Raw genomic sequence first — 15759 nt, forward strand, 5'->3', positions numbered from 1 at the left:
AAACACCCTGGAATGATGATGATGTAATGGAATAACGATAGCCAGTGACACAAATTGTCCTCTTTCAATACCAATAATGTTCCTCAATTTAACATCACAAATAGTACATAAAACACCAGAAAACCAACTTACGTAATATTTGACTCGTCTCGTGAAGACGCTGCTCCAAGGCGGCGGTTCGGCTTCGCTCCTTGTCCAGGTCGCGCTTCAAGGCGACAACAGTGGTGGTCATGCCGTCTTGGTCGCGCTTCAAGGCGTGAATAGTGGTTAACAGTTGGCGCATGTCGTCTTGGTCTCGCTTCAAGGCGTCAACAGTGGTGGACAGTTGAGATATGTCCTATAAATATATGTACAAAATGAAAAAAAAAGGAAAACGTTCTGCTTTGATTGCTTGTAAAAAAAATTCAACAGACTTAATGTCACCAAAATTGCTTGATAACAGGCTTTGTAGAACAAGAGTGCTTACCTCTTTATTGATGAACGTCAGAGGGGCAAGTCCCACGGCGAGCAGCACCGCAACGCCGGCGGCTATGCAGCTGCGGTGGGAGCGGATGAAGCTACAGAGACCACGGCGGCCGCTTTCTCCACCCGGATACGTGCGGTCTGTGAGAAAAATCAGTTTGGCTCAGATGATCATTATCACCCTTACGGTAGCGTTTTTATTGGTGTTTGTAGATTAGCAGCACAACTCATTGGGCCATGGATTGATGTTCATGAATGTTGGTATGTGTTTAGGTCTTAAGCAAAGAAATGGTAAGCTGTTTGGGCCCTTGGTGGCTTCCTGTGGCTCTGCAGGAGTTTATTTGTCTATTATTTGTTTTGTGTTTTATGTTAGTAGATAGCTTTTGTGATCGGGAAGGTGTGTCGTAAGTTTGGGCCCTCTAACAGTTTTCTTCGGAACTTCAGAGGCGTGTCAGACCGGCTTTGAAACAGAACAGGTCAAAAAGTGAAGAACGATTGTTCCTGATTTTTCCCTTGATGAAGACCAATGTAATGGTATATGCCAAAAATAATTACTCAAGCAACTGGATAAGATTTTGAAACAGTCAGACGTTTCAGACAGCATCCACTGTCTTTCGTCAGTGACTAACGATAGGACTGAGAACACCAGGTTTTATACCAAAACTCTGAATAGATATGTTAATGAGGTAAAGACAATTTAGGATGTCTTGAAGTAGTCTTCAAAAAGAAGATTAATTCAAGACAAAGTTATGCCAATAGTTCAATTAGCTACTGTTGTTCTAGTACAGTAACTAAATGTTGCTTGTCGGGGGGTGGGGGGTGGTGGGCAGTGCATTATCCCAGGTGCCTGAAAGTTGAACGCGAAGACCGCCTTTCCTGTTGAGGGCGGGGTTGTACATCCTCTCATATATTGCTTCTCTAATTCCCCGTTCAGGTAATGGTATATGAATCATACTGTAGGGCGGTTCATTGCAAAAGTGGGGGTACTGTATGGAAAACCCAAACTATTCCCCATTTCCTCCATTATAAGTAAAATGGCATAATTGCATAAACCATTAAGGCATGCATCAGATATTTGCATAAATGTCGCAGCACATGGCATACCGACCGGAAAAAATACCATAAAGGTAACAAAATATGGTGAAAATAAGCTGACAAGGGTCTGCTGAAATGATGATGATGATTGGTTTATTTCATATCATTAAAAAGTATCACAGTTTCGCAGTGCACGCGACGTTTGCACTGAATTGAACTGGGACTACATTATACATTATACATTGTTAGCTTCATAAAATTATAAAATTATGAAAGGCATGACATTAACATTTCTGAAATCATCTCTTAATGGCCACAGAAAAATGTGGTTTCTAGGAAAAATCACTTCGAGGGCCGATATGCGACTGATGTCGGCACTACAAACGAACCCCAGCATGGGTCTATGCGTGGGAGAAAAACTGTTAGAATTAAAATGATATGCAATAATGCCATTACCCTATAGCCAACAAAAGTATTTAAGTGCACTGGTGCACCAACTGTCAGAAATAAGGTGCACTACTGCAAATTTGGGTGCACCAACCCGGGCAGTTCTACGGGCGATTCAACGAGAATTCCTTGGTCTTCCGCCTATTGTTGAACTCTAGTTAAGTTTATGGCCATATGGCGACTCTATAGCTTGATAAACCAATGAATAAATACATTAGAAGACCAAAAACGAAATTTTTCAAAGCTTGGATTGAGGCCCGCAGTGTATCTTTGGCAAATCTGTGAATTCCATCAAGGAAAACTGCATGTACTTGATTCCATCAAACTATCAAAACGTAGGTCGATATGAGAATGTTAGGGTCCCCTGCTGAGGACTTGTACATGAGACACGTATTATAAGAATTCTTCTCGCAGTCGTTGGTAAGTATTCACCTTTCACTTTATATGAATATGAAAACAGGAAGATATTTATCATTCAGATATAACTCGTCAGAATTCCAGATACTGCAAAGTATGTTGGAATACACAAGTGACCATATACACCCTCTCTAAATCTGACTGTACAAATACCCACTGAAAAGGGCAAGCTACAAAAGCGTCGGTTACCTGCAGTTGCGTGACGTTTCACCGCCTCGGCTTCTTCGTACGTGTGTGAAGACGCTTCTTTCTCTTCTTGCAACTTGTCAGAAGCGTCGTTGCCATGGCGGCCGCGCCCGCGTGAGCCACCCTGATGGACAGGAGGGGGTTGGGGCGGCGGCTCGCTGACTTGCCTGCTGCCTGGGTCGGAGAAAAGGGACCTGACCCGCTCTGCTTGCGCGTACATTTCGACTGTACTGTGAAGAGAATACATGAATATGTCAAATAATATCTTGATTAGTCTGGCATCGCAAGTTCACATTTGCCCATATTTGGAGGTATCGCGTGGCATGTTGTTTTTCTACGAGTGACAGACTAATTTTCTTGGAAAGGAAGTTATTCAAGCTGGGAGGTTGAAACATCAAAAGTGTTTTTGTGGAAAGTCTTAATGTAGTCGTGTTTTTCTGGAGACCTTTCCTGCCATTTTGGATACAACACATAAACTGTGCTATAATATAGCACTGTATATACACAATATACACATTATTGTAAATAGGCCTAGGGATATTTAGAGAGTTTTTATTTCTATTTTTTTTCTATTGTAGATTTACTAGTTTTGAACTTGGTTCACAACCAACAATTTTCACAACCAAGATCCAAATTTGATTAAAATCACAACGTCATATTAACAGTCAAAAACACTAGATGAGTGAACAAAATGGATGGCCGGAAAGCAGATAAATATAGTGAAGAAACCTAGCTGCATCCTGCACCCTCCCCAAAGTTTCGGGCGGCCGTTATGTATGTGTCCTTGGCAAAATTTCACATGGGTTTCGAAACAAATGTCACTCCCACATGCATGGGTAAGAAACTAAACTTGTAGAAAGTGAAATAACAAACGAATAAGCAAATGTTTTTTATGACAATGTGTGTGATTTGAAGAAAGTTTCAAAGGACTTGTGAATATTTCGAATCCAAGCAAGCAGTTTCTTAAATTAAGCAAGTAAATCTATTTTGTTTCAAAACATTCGAGACCCTTTGAGCGAGATACTCCTGTTTCGCACCCCTGTTAGCGGAGTGGGCTCGCCCGGTGACCTTTGTCCCGAAACTGAGCGTGGGAGGGGGGCGTGTTGTTGGTTTCGGTGCCAGCGCGGCATCAGAAGTTTCTGTAGGCGTGACGTTACGTAAAGGTGGGCACGTACAGGTGTGTGCAGTGACGCCAGGGGTTTCCCTGTAGTACCGGCGCCACGTGGGGAAGACGTAACGCGACGCACAGGTGAGAGAACAGGTGTGTACAGCATACAGGTAGGTACTCCACTCAAGTGCTCTTCAGTACTCCGATTATAAACTAATGATAAAGGCCATTTAGTGGTGTTTTTAGTGCGCGGTTTGCTTTCGTATAACGCGGTGTTGCGTGAAGAAGGTTATGTTTTCGGTAACGTGTGTGGCTTTGCGGTTGTATTTGTGGTTTAAGGGGTTGTATTTGTGGTTTTAGTGTTGTATTTGTGGTTTTACGGTTGTATTTGTGGTTTTAGGGTTGTACAGTCAGACCTGGTCGAGCAACCACCTGACGTAGGCAACAGTTCCGTCCATTTTACATAGTTATCCCACCCTGTCCTCAGCAACAATTTTCCTCAGTCACTTGGCTGGTTGCCGGATCCAGGTTTGTATTTGTATTTTTGCGGTTATATTTGTGGTTTTGTGATTGTTTTTGTGGCTCAATAGCCTGACTCTTAAGAGGCTATGGCTGGATTGTTCGCGCGTTAGATAACTGTGGTTGGGTCTTAACGTCTTTGTTATGATTTCAGAGCCTTCTTTTCAAGCTTTAAAAGAATGTGTGTTTTCTGTAAAAATGTTGATGCTGCAGTTTTATTGTGATGAAAACACTGCTGGTCTATTTAAGGACACAGCTTTCCAACTTCAGACATGTTCGAACTCTAACTAAGAGGTGATATATGTTGATATCTGTTGGATTGTTAAGAAAACTTGTTGAGTTTGTAAAGAGAACTACTGTACATCCATTTAGTATTGCGGTTCGTAATTTTCGCAGTTGGCGGCATCACTGTCTCAAATGTTAGTGATCAAAGATTTGCGATGATGAAACTTTAGCCATTGACTAGTATCTGTATCTATATAGCCGGTATACCCGCCATTCGGCGTAACACACCAGCTTCGCAGGCACGCGGCGCGGCAGCAGCTGGTTATATTACACCGAACGACCTGTCTCGTCTAACCTTCGCATATCTAACTGCATGCATTGTTTAAAGCAGCCAAAATCAAGTTCCTGTTTACAATTCAAGAATTACAATAGTTAACATTAGACTTAAGAAAACTTGTTAGATTTGTTTAGAAAACTTGTTTCTTGTTGGGTTTGTTATGAAAGCCTATCTGAAACCACTTTGCCCCAGGTTTTGAAGGGGCGGGTAAGTCTAGGGTAGTGCTTCCCCTTTCTGTGGTGCAGTTTTAGAAACTATGATGTGAAAATGGGACTCTTTAAGACTGAGACTTCCATGGGGGTGAAGTTTTAATATATGAGACACTGAAGACTGTTATTACTTTTAGAATTTTCTAGCCTCTTTTGCTGACTTCTTGGAGTTACAGAATTTATTTTGGGGGAAGCGCTGCTACGTGATTTTTTAAGATTTCTTATCATTTACTAAGGTTCTCTAATAATGCCTGCAAAGACAGTTTTGCCGTGCTCTCCCCGGAAAGCCTACAAAAATACTGTATTTTGATTTTTTCACCTCCAACAGAACTTCAAACTTGACCCAACATGTACAGGCGGTGATGTACAAGAGGCTAACCAGGCAGCCCGCCAATGAATACAGAAGTGGAGCGACAAGATATGATGATGATGACTGCCCCAGCTCTTAATTTTTCTGGAGAACAGATTGAATTGTTTTATCTATTTCCTGTTTCATGTTTGCAGGCCCACAGGAAGGATGGTCCCGCTGTTGGCAGTCCTGCTGACGGTGTCAGTCGTGGTGACCTCCGGCGGCGCGACCACAGCTCCAACTACCACTGCTGCCGCTACAACACCGCCCGTCTGTCCTGGGGGCAACGCTACACTCTGTACGTCTCGTTTGTTTGTTTATTTGTTTGTTTGTTTATTGCAACAATTCTGAAGTACAAAGATATTGTGTCTTGTTTGTTGGCTTATTTGTTTGTTTGTTGAAACAAGTCTGTAGAACAAAGACACAATTTCTTGATGTTATGATTATGTGGTGAAGAGTCACTGTCTTGTTTTTTTTGTTGTTTATTGAAGCAATTCTGTAGAACAAAAGACACAAATTAGTGTTATGATTTTAGGGTAAAGCTTAAGGGTCACCATGAAAATGAAATCACCATGAAAGTTTAAATATTTACAGTGGTCCCTGATTTTTGCTTTACAGGTGAGCCAAAGATCAAGGGTTTTGGGACATTCACGCCGGTTCGTGTCAGCAGAGGATTCTTCCCTCTGAACTGCAGTCTGCAGAGTGCTGCAGCTGCTGCCATGGCAACGTGGACGTGGAGAAAAGATGGCGTGGTGAGTGTGTTCACCCTGTTAGCAACGCTGATTCAATTAGACTAAATTGTAACTTAGTCATGGGCAGAAGGGCAAAACTCAGGTTAACCCAGACGTCGCTCACTACTACTATTACCGATACAAATTTCTATATACCAGCACCTTTAGCAAAGGAAAGGCTAAAGGAATCAATGCAAAACTTGAAAAACCTACTATTCTGTGCTAAATATACCCAAAGTCAGTCGAGAAACCTTCAGCATGGTTTAAATGGTGGGAGAGCCCTGAATTATGAGGGACTTATGTAAAACAAGTGAAAACTTGACTTTGGGGTTTATTCACTTTGAATGCATGGTATAGTTGGCTTTTCAGTTTTAAGTTTTGCTTTCCTTTAATAAACCCTTACCCGACTGACAGCTGCTGTAGCCAATGCAAATATTTACATACCAGCTCCTTTAGCACTTAGACTTAGACTTAGGGGCTCCCGTGTCGTTCGACACATGAGGCAGTTAGGTTGGCCCAGCAGGCTCGGTCAGCAGCCTTCCTCCTTACATCCCTCCAGTTCAGGTTGGCTGCTCGGAGGTCCCTCTCTCCCTTAGCACAGTCAAAGTTAACCCTTGCTGTTTTTCCTCAGGTTTTGCGAGATACCCCGGATGGCCATATCAAACTGACAACCGACAGAACATCCACACTACTTACCGTCCAACACGATCTGAGCGACCGCGATGCGGGCAACTACAACTGCAGTGTGACAACCGCATTCGGCACCGATAGTTACCAAGGAAGAGTTGTGATTAGGGGTGGGTACCTGCAAAGCAAATTCAAGTCCAGGTCCAGAGAGTCAGGTTCTAGACCTGCACCTGATCATAGTAGTGCAGTATGTTTCGATAGTACCTGAAGTAACTGGATAGAATTTGGAAATAGAAAACTTGACAGTTAGTCCCAAATTTGGTCCAGTTGCTTAAGTAACTGTCATTTGGCATATCATGTTACCTGGATGTCTAACTGTTTTACCCTCCATCAACGTGTTTGTTTGTTTGTTTGTTTGTTTGTTTACAGAAAGCCAAGGCCATGTGCTTGTTGTGAATGCGGAGCAGACCCAGGTGTGGGCTTGGCCAGGGGAAAATGTTAACCTGACCTGTAACTTAGTTACGGGCAAGGGGCAGGTCCCGGTACGTACCACCAAACAGTACCACAAACTTCTTTATCTCTGTCTTAGATCCTGGTAGGTACCCAGTCCAGGTACAAACTAATAAACAGTACTTAGATACCTTGGAAATCATCTTTAGTATTACTTCTTGATTTTCCCCAGGCTGATCGGTGACTGTAGAAAGACTAAATGGTTGTGATGTTTATGTTAATGTAAACTGAAGGATACTGTTTGTTTCAGCCTTGGGAAACATGCAGAGACTTTTTTGATGATCTTTGTGTTTTCTATAACCACCTTTTTTTTCCTAGACTGGCTCATGGTTAAAGGAAGGTTCTCCTGTACCTGACATCGCAGGCGGACACACTGAATGGAAACCCGGCCTTGTGAACACCACCGACAAAACCAGAACCACCCGTCAGCAGATTCTGATCATCCGCGGAGTCAACGCGTCGGACTACGGGAACTACACGTGTGTCGGACAGCTGAAGGGACTCAGCGACTCCAAGACGATCCAGCTGCTGAGACAAGAGCCTCGGGAGGGTCAGTATGGAAAGTTCCATCTGGTGTCTCTTTTCAGGCCTCGAGTTAATCACAACTCTAGTGCCTTCTCAGTTGGAGAGTGTACTAAACATATCCTTAATGTTGTATAATTTCTTTTATTTAGATACCCTTTAACCATACAGCTAGCCTTAAAGGGTCACAGTAAAAAACATTCACATTGCACATAATGAAGAAATGACACCATTACGTCATATGACACATTATGACACACATGTGCAAACTAGTCTTTGAAAACATGCATGATGTAAAGCATGTGTTACCAGATGTTTTGGAGTCAGTCAGTCAACTGTTAGTCTGTTGTTGTTTTGATCAGGCCTCCCCCTACCGGTGACCCTGGGAATTGCAGCTGCGGGCGTGGTTGCGCTGGTTGCTATGGCGACAGGTTTGGCTATCAGGCGGAGAAAGTATGACCCTGACCTTGGCTGGGACAAACCTGACCCCGAGGCTGAATACAACAGTAAGGTTTCAGTACAGAACTTCATGTAGATGAATACAGAATAGTGTTTTTGTTTGTTTGTTTATTCGCACTACAAGAAAATACATAATGCGATGGACAACAGGTCAGGACAGGTGCAGGAGAATACAGCTTATCCTCCTCTATACTAATCAAAATTATTTATAAACCATAAATACTAAAAGTCTCAAATGTTCAAACATTATGATATCCAGTCAAACCTGCCCAAGAAGACCACTCAGGGGTCTGATGAAATCTGGTCTGTGTGGGCAGGTGGTCACTGTAGACATGATTCTTAATTTATATAATTTAACCATTTTTTTGCTTTTCCTTCTAAGATTGTTAATTTCTCCCCAGTTCCTTACGAGAATGAGCTTCCGAAGTACGACATCTTCATCTCCTACAGCTGTAAGGACCTGGCCTTCGCTAAAGACGTCCTCCTTAAGGAGCTCACCTGCCGTGGGTACGAGGTCTGCGTCGACTTTAAGGACTTCACACCGGGTAATTAATACGTCTTAAAGGCCGTCAGCTGGCTTCTTAACTAAGTAATAGTTCATTGTTTCTTTATGTAGAAACGAATGTGTAGTTGTGACATAACATTTGCAAATTTCTTAAAAGTATGTCTTCTAAGTTTTTACGAGGTCTGCGTTGACTTTAAGAACTTCACACCAGGTAAGACGTCTTCTCTCAAGTCTTTAAGTCTGGCTCCTTTACATTTTCTCATCATACAAGTCTAGAATTGGTAGATGATTAACAGATTATTGGTCATCTTTTTTTGTGTACAACTGTATGTGTATGCAAGGTACCATTATCCAAACAACTAAGATAAAATTTGGAAACGGTCAGATATTTCAGGTAGCATCCGCTTCTTTTTATGAGTGACTGTCACTGTCATTTAACATGTCAGTCACTGAGGATTGACAGTGGATGCTACCTGAAAAAGTCTTGTCATTTTCAAAATCAATCCAGTTGCTTGTCGAGTACTATCCCCCAGTGGAACACCCTGCCTGGCACGGTTGTGACGGCTCCCACCATTGAGTCTTTCCGTGCCAGGCTGGAGGCCTGCCCACCTTAGCTCGGGACCTCAACTCCCCCCTACCTTGCCCTTGAAGGGGCTATTTGGGGGTATCATATGTAGATGTAGATCAGTAACTGTTGCCTTGCCTATCTTATCTCCTGGATGTCTGACCTTTCTCAACAAAATGTATATAATGTAGTTATAACACTTGCAGATTTATTAGTCTGACTGTTCTTAAAGGCTTTGTTCTGAAGTGTGACAGAAAAGTTAGACATTAGCAAGCTTGTGATCCAGAATTTTGATGGCGGCTCATTTCTCTTCTATTCTCCTCCACCAGGGGTGTTTATTGTGGACAACATAAAGGAGGGGGTGTTCCGCAGCAGGAAAACCATCATCGTCCTGTCCAGCAACTTCCGCAAGAGCGGCTTCGGGCGCTTCGAGCTGCAGATGGCCGGCGCCAGGAAGTACCTGGAGGTAAGGGTCACACGGGTTACACAGGGGTCACACAAGGGTCAAACAGAGGTCATATGAAGGTCACAATAGGGTTACACAGGTGTCACAGGTACATAGAGGTTGGAGGTTACAACTTTCCAGTTCCGCAAAAGTGCAGAAGGCCGGCGCCAGGAAGTACCTGGAGGTAAGGGTCACAAGGGTTACACAGGGGTCACACAAGGGTCAAACAGAGGTCACATGAAGGTCACAATGGGGTTACACAGGTGTCACAGGCACATAGAGGTTGGAGGTTTAAACTTTCACAGGAAGTACCTGGAGGTTAAAGGGTCACATAAGGGTCACACAAGAGGTCACAGGGACATAGAAGTCAGAGGTTCTGCAAAAGTGCAGATGGCCAGTGCCGGAAATACCTGGAGGTAAGGGTCACACAGGGGTCAGACAGAGGTCACACAGAGGTCACAGGCACACAGGTCAAAGACTTAAGTCATCTAGAGGTCAGAATTGCTATATCTGTTTGTTCTTGCTTTGGGGCAGTTCAGTTTCTTCAATAGTGGAGAGCTCAACACACAGACCCCCTTGCCTGTTTAGGGTGGAGTTGTGAGTTTGCTCGTAGATGGCTTCTTGAATACCATACTGACGTCCAAAGTTCTAAAGCAGCTGACATCGTTGTGTATTGCAGAGGAAGGACGTTCTGATCGTGGTGAAGATAGACCAGTGCAAGGTTCCCACTATGCTGATTGGTCGAACCTTTCTGGACTGGACCAATGAGAACGTCCGACCGCACTTCTGGCAGCGGCTTGAAAACGCCATCGGACCAGACCAGAAGGTAACAAACGCTAAGCAAACTCTTCTGCTTTCCGTGAATAGTTTCATCAGGTTGGTATAGTCTCTACCAGACTAACAGCGTCGGCTATAGAGAGAACATTTGCCGGGGGACTTTGGCCATGGAGGTTAACATTTCCATCCGCTGCCAGGGTTGCCTATTTGACCCTCTCTCCATAGCCAACTCCCTTCATACAATTGACTCTATTCGGCCAAATTTCTACTATTTTCTCAGCGACCCGCGGAGACTGGTTGAGGCTAAGGTTGGTAAGTCACTGAAGAAAAAGACTCTTTGTACCCAACCAAGTATTTTATTCAACCCATGGTTTCGGTGACCGTCTGTCACCTTCCTCAGGGCAATGATGACTGGTTCACATAGTACTGCAGCACAGGTGGCGCTGCTTATAGATGTGTTCCTAAATGCATATCTTTTTATTCACCCAGTTCTGCTGCCTTACAGGGTGGCAATATAAGTTCCTGCTTTATTTTCTCTCTCTCCAATTTTACGTTTTTTGTTCCCCATCATATATGGGGGTTGGACATGCTTGTATATGGATGGAGGAGCCCCAGAACTCCTCATCAAGTGCAAGTCTTTTATTGAAGCAAGAGTTTTTACTGCTGGATGCCCTTCCTAACGCCAACCCAAACCCTACTGTTGGGCTTAGGACATGGGAAATGTGTGTTAAGTGCCTTTCCCAAGGGCACAACGTCTGGGTGCATGTCCGGACATGTCTGGGCACTCCACTGGGGATTGAACCTGGGTCTTATTGGTTCATAGCCGGATGCTCTGCCACTATGCCACACAGACGCCACAGTTTATTAATATAAAATAGCAAGAGGGTAACTCAAACTTGGTACCGCAGGATTAACATTCCCACTTATGCTAAGGTTACAATTCCTAACTGGTGATGTCTTACACAGGTGAGAGACAGGAAGGACCACAAGGATAATCAAGAGGAGGAGGCGGAGGAGAAAGAGGAGGAGGAGACCATCACCGCAGAGGACGATCGTGATCACAAGAACAACGCCGTAAACGGACACATCGCTAACGGAGGACCTCACATCCTGGGCCTCCCTGAAACAGACCTGCTGGAAAATGAAGACCGACCTCTGCTGGCAGTGGTGTGACTCCTCGCTCCCTCCAGACATTGTTCTGATTTTCATCATCGAGGTTTTACGGTTTTAAATCCAAGAATTGAATCGTTGTGGCCTCTTTGGATAGGACATGGCATATCAGGGCATTCCCCCATTTTACAGGGTATTACACTTTTTCAATCCATTATCATTTGTGTTTTGAAAACAGTGAATTGACTCACCAAAGTGAGCTTAAACACTAAAAGATATGCAAAACATGATAAAACTTTAATAGAAACACTGGAATTAAATTGTGTAAAATCCATCTAAAACTAGGAGAAAGGTGTCAAAGGTCTAGTCTACTGTAGCGTGTATATATACTGTTGTAAATACAAAAAGGGATTTAATAGATTTTTAAAAAATCTTTAGGGGTTTTTACAAGCAAACGTCTGCCTGGTGTAGGTTTGCAGATTTGGAAATGCAGCAAAATAGTTTTATATTAATCTATTTTCTTAATTGTATCATTGTAATGGAAAGGAGAATATATTTATAAGGTAATCTTTTGATATTATCAGAATTTGCTAAGGGGAATTTAGAAATAACCAACTGTTGTGATCTCTTCTGCTCTTTATACATTGTTATTATATATATAAATATGATAACAATGTATATTATATTAAAATATATTATATGTCAATCATATAATTTCTCATACGCTATCAAATGTATGTCAATCATAAGATTCCAGCTGTCTGACTGGCTTCTGTAAGTGATATTGAGGCAGTTTTAATATCATATTTGCCCAATTGTGGGTCTTGTGTTTTGGTAGACTTTAAGATGCTGGATTTTAGTTTGTGGGCCAAATATTAGCGTGAGGATAAAAAGAAAACAGAGTATTGGGAGGAAAATTTGAATCCACCCCTTGAAACTGTGTGAACCAAGGTACAGACTTTCCTGTCAGTCTCTGTTTTTATGTTATTTCTATCTATATAGCCGGTATAACCGCCCTTCAGCGTAACACACCAGCTTTGCAGGCACGCGGCGCGGCAGCAGCTGGTTATATTACACCGAACGGTCTGTTACATCTAGTCTTTGCATATCTGACTGCAACCGTTCTTTAAAGCTACTTAGTGAGGAAGCTCCTACAGTACTTGATGACAACGAGTTCCATTCTACTATGGTTCTCGGGAAATAAGAATTTTTGAACACATCAATCCTTGGCTGATAACTCAGGTACTTAAAGGCATGACTATTTCTTGTCCTTTTCTGAGCTGGTATTAGATAATTATCAGTCGGTACGTCCACATGTTGGTCTTCCATCTCATTCCATAAGAACCAAAGATCATAGTGGATTTGTAAATTTACAACATTTGGTTCCAGATGTACATAGTTTTTCCTTCAAACTCTATGCACTGCCTTGTTTGTAGAATAACTCACATTTTTTGTTACACTTCTGGTGTTTCTTCTTTATCTTCTAGTTTATGTATACATTTAACATTTATAGATAGGCTTAAATTCTGAATGATTTGTTTTATTCAGTCTGAGATTAAGACCACCAATTCGAATTTAAGATTATATATTTCAACTTTTATCCCTCCAGTATTGGTCAGTGTCCTCATTTAAAAACCGCCTTTTCTGAATCTGAAAAATTGCCTCAAACAGCTTGGCCCGTTGCCATGGGAACAAGGCAATAAGAGATGGCAGACTTCGCCCCCTTACCCATACTGCTCTACAACTCTGTATCTGTATAGCCGGTATAACTGCCCTTTGGTGTAACACACCAGCTTCGCAGGCACGCGACGCGGCAGCAGTTGTTTATATTACACTGAACGGCCGGTCACAACTAACTTTTGCACATCTGACTGCAACCGTTCTTTAAGGCAAGTTAGTGAAGGTGTTCCTACAGTATTTGATGACGCAGTTCCATTCTACTATGGTTCTCGGGAAATACGAATTTTTTAACTCTTTAGCCCCACAGGCAGAAATAGCAGCTGTGAGGATGTATTGCAGTGCGACATTGTGGGTACATTTTGTATTGGGAATTCCAGAAACATGACAGACACACGCACACACAGAAAGACACAGACAGGCCAACTACAATAGCTAACTTCCTTTGAAGTAATGGCCACAGGCTAGTTGGGCAGCTCTGGCTGTGTGTGCTGAACAGCCAAATAAATAAATAAATTTCCTTTGAGTGAAGTAATTAGAGAAAAAAATTAAGATTATATCCTTACTTTATTTCAGTGCATATCTTATTAGCTTGTAGCAGTCCTTGAAAACACACACAGGCACACAAGCCAAGTACAATAGTTAACTTGCTTGGGGTGAAGTAATGAGAGGAAAGGATTATATCTTTATTTCAGTGCACATTGTAGTGAAGCTTGTACGCATAAAGCGCCATCTGGCGCCGCTTTGGGTACTGCAACTCCAGCACACCTGCCTCATGATTAGCATAACAAAGGCTGCCGGTAGTCGCCGTGACGTCACTAACCCGGAAGTCAGGTACGGTTTGGAAAGAGGAACTACTTTTCCTTCTCGGTTTCTCCAGGCCAACAGAACTTCCCAAGAACACCTTAAGGTAAGTACGGGAGGGCTTGCGAGGACAGTATATAGACCCACTGGGTTTCAGGTAAGGTGCCTCCTGAATTTTGGAACACCTTAAACCTCCGAGTCTTGAACGAAACTTCCTACCAAAAGCTCTGTAAGGTTGAAACGTCAAGTTCAAGACTCGTACCAAACAGCATCTTAGATTCTGTCTGGAACACGAGTTCTCTCCGAAGGATTCTGTAAGTTGTAAGGATATACTCAAGTCATGAGGCACTGACGGAATCTTGGCTTCGATGTCAGTTTGATCAAAGAAATTTGAAGTCAAAGTGAGATAACTTGTGTGTGTATTTGCCCCCCCCCCCCTCCGTATCTGAGGCACTGAACAGGTGTTGTACAGATTCTGTGCAAACTTCGTTATAAAGTTTAGCTCTCGATCATGTTACATAATGGAAGGGTGAGTTGTGTTGGGTTGTTTATCTTTATTGCTGCCAGAAAAAAAAACTTTGACTACAGCAAGACCTCATAGAAGTCATGAAAGTGTAACCAATTCCTATGTGTTTCGTGCAGTACAACCTACTAATTAGTTCAGACTCTGCACTCTGGAACTCATGTGTTTTCCTGTGCAACTGTTACACGTTTACTGAGTTTTAATGTTGAATTTGTGACAACTGATCCTCGGTGCGTTGTTTGCTTCCAACTCCCTGTGTGTCCATATAAGGGAGTCCATGCGTGACACCTGCTGTTCCGTCGTGACCTTGAGCTTGTTATTGACGTTTAAGTTAACTTAGCTGAGGAAGAACACAGTAAACATCCGTCTAGGGGACACCTGTTAAGCTTTAAGGATGCTCCGTATCTCCTTAGTTTGGTTCATTTTGCTGAGAACACACAAAATAAAAACAGACACATTGTTGTTTACCCTGTTACTGTGCCTGTACCCAGCAAATCACCTGTGAACTTGTGACCAAGATGGCGCATGCGGTTCTACATGTCTAATGTTCCTGCGTACTTGGTATTATTTGTTTATTTGTGTGTATATGTGTGTTTGTGTGTGTGGGGGGGGGGGAATTTAAGGCGAGAAAACTTCCAAAGTTGCTATCGTTGTCGTCTGACATGTCGATGACGTCACTAGGGTGGACTGTCTTGACCTTAGACACCAGATCACACAAAGTGAGGTAACGTTTGACACCTGTATGTTTACACCGCCAAATATCACGGCAACGTCTGTCTGCAACACTCCACAGGACTGGTGCTCTATAGCTCTACAGATTCAAACTTCAGACGATGTCAAAAGGTTTAGCTCTCATGTTACACCAGGGATTGTTATGAAGTGTTGTTTTTCTTTAATTTAGTCTTGTGAGGAAAGATGAATTTGACACGAATGTTCAAAATTACAGCAAGACCACATGAATTATGACAGTAAAACCAGGCTTGTGTGGTTCGTGCAGTAACTGTTATATAAGTTAAGTAAGCACTACACACCCCACCCTCCACCATTCATCACAGGTGTTTTTCAGAGCAACCGTTACACGTTAGCCGGTTGGACACTCACATTGTATTTGAGGTAACCGAATCTTGGTGCATTGTTTGCTGCCAACTCTTTCCTGTGTGTACTTATACACAAGGGAGTTCATGCGTGACGCCTGCTGTTTTGTGGTTAA

At 42.8% G+C, this 15759-nt stretch overlaps 1 protein-coding gene across 1 annotated transcript; it reads left to right on the plus strand.

The window, feature by feature from the left end:
- Nucleotides 1–5452: 5452 nt before the first annotated feature.
- On the plus strand, nucleotides 5453–13145 carry LOC136420864 (uncharacterized). The gene is made up of 10 exons (XM_066407982.1): nucleotides 5453–5592; nucleotides 5913–6046; nucleotides 6657–6822; nucleotides 7082–7194; nucleotides 7481–7712; nucleotides 8047–8190; nucleotides 8545–8688; nucleotides 9543–9679; nucleotides 10338–10484; nucleotides 11402–13145. Exons 1-10 carry the CDS (start codon nucleotides 5463–5465, stop codon nucleotides 11606–11608), a joined length of 1554 nt encoding a protein of 517 aa, XP_066264079.1. The 5' UTR covers nucleotides 5453–5462; the 3' UTR covers nucleotides 11609–13145.
- Nucleotides 13146–15759: the final 2614 nt, after the last annotated feature.

Source organism: Branchiostoma lanceolatum, chromosome 15 (genome assembly GCF_035083965.1).
Source record: "Branchiostoma lanceolatum isolate klBraLanc5 chromosome 15, klBraLanc5.hap2, whole genome shotgun sequence".
Classification (NCBI taxonomy): Eukaryota; Metazoa; Chordata; class Leptocardii; order Amphioxiformes; family Branchiostomatidae; genus Branchiostoma; species Branchiostoma lanceolatum.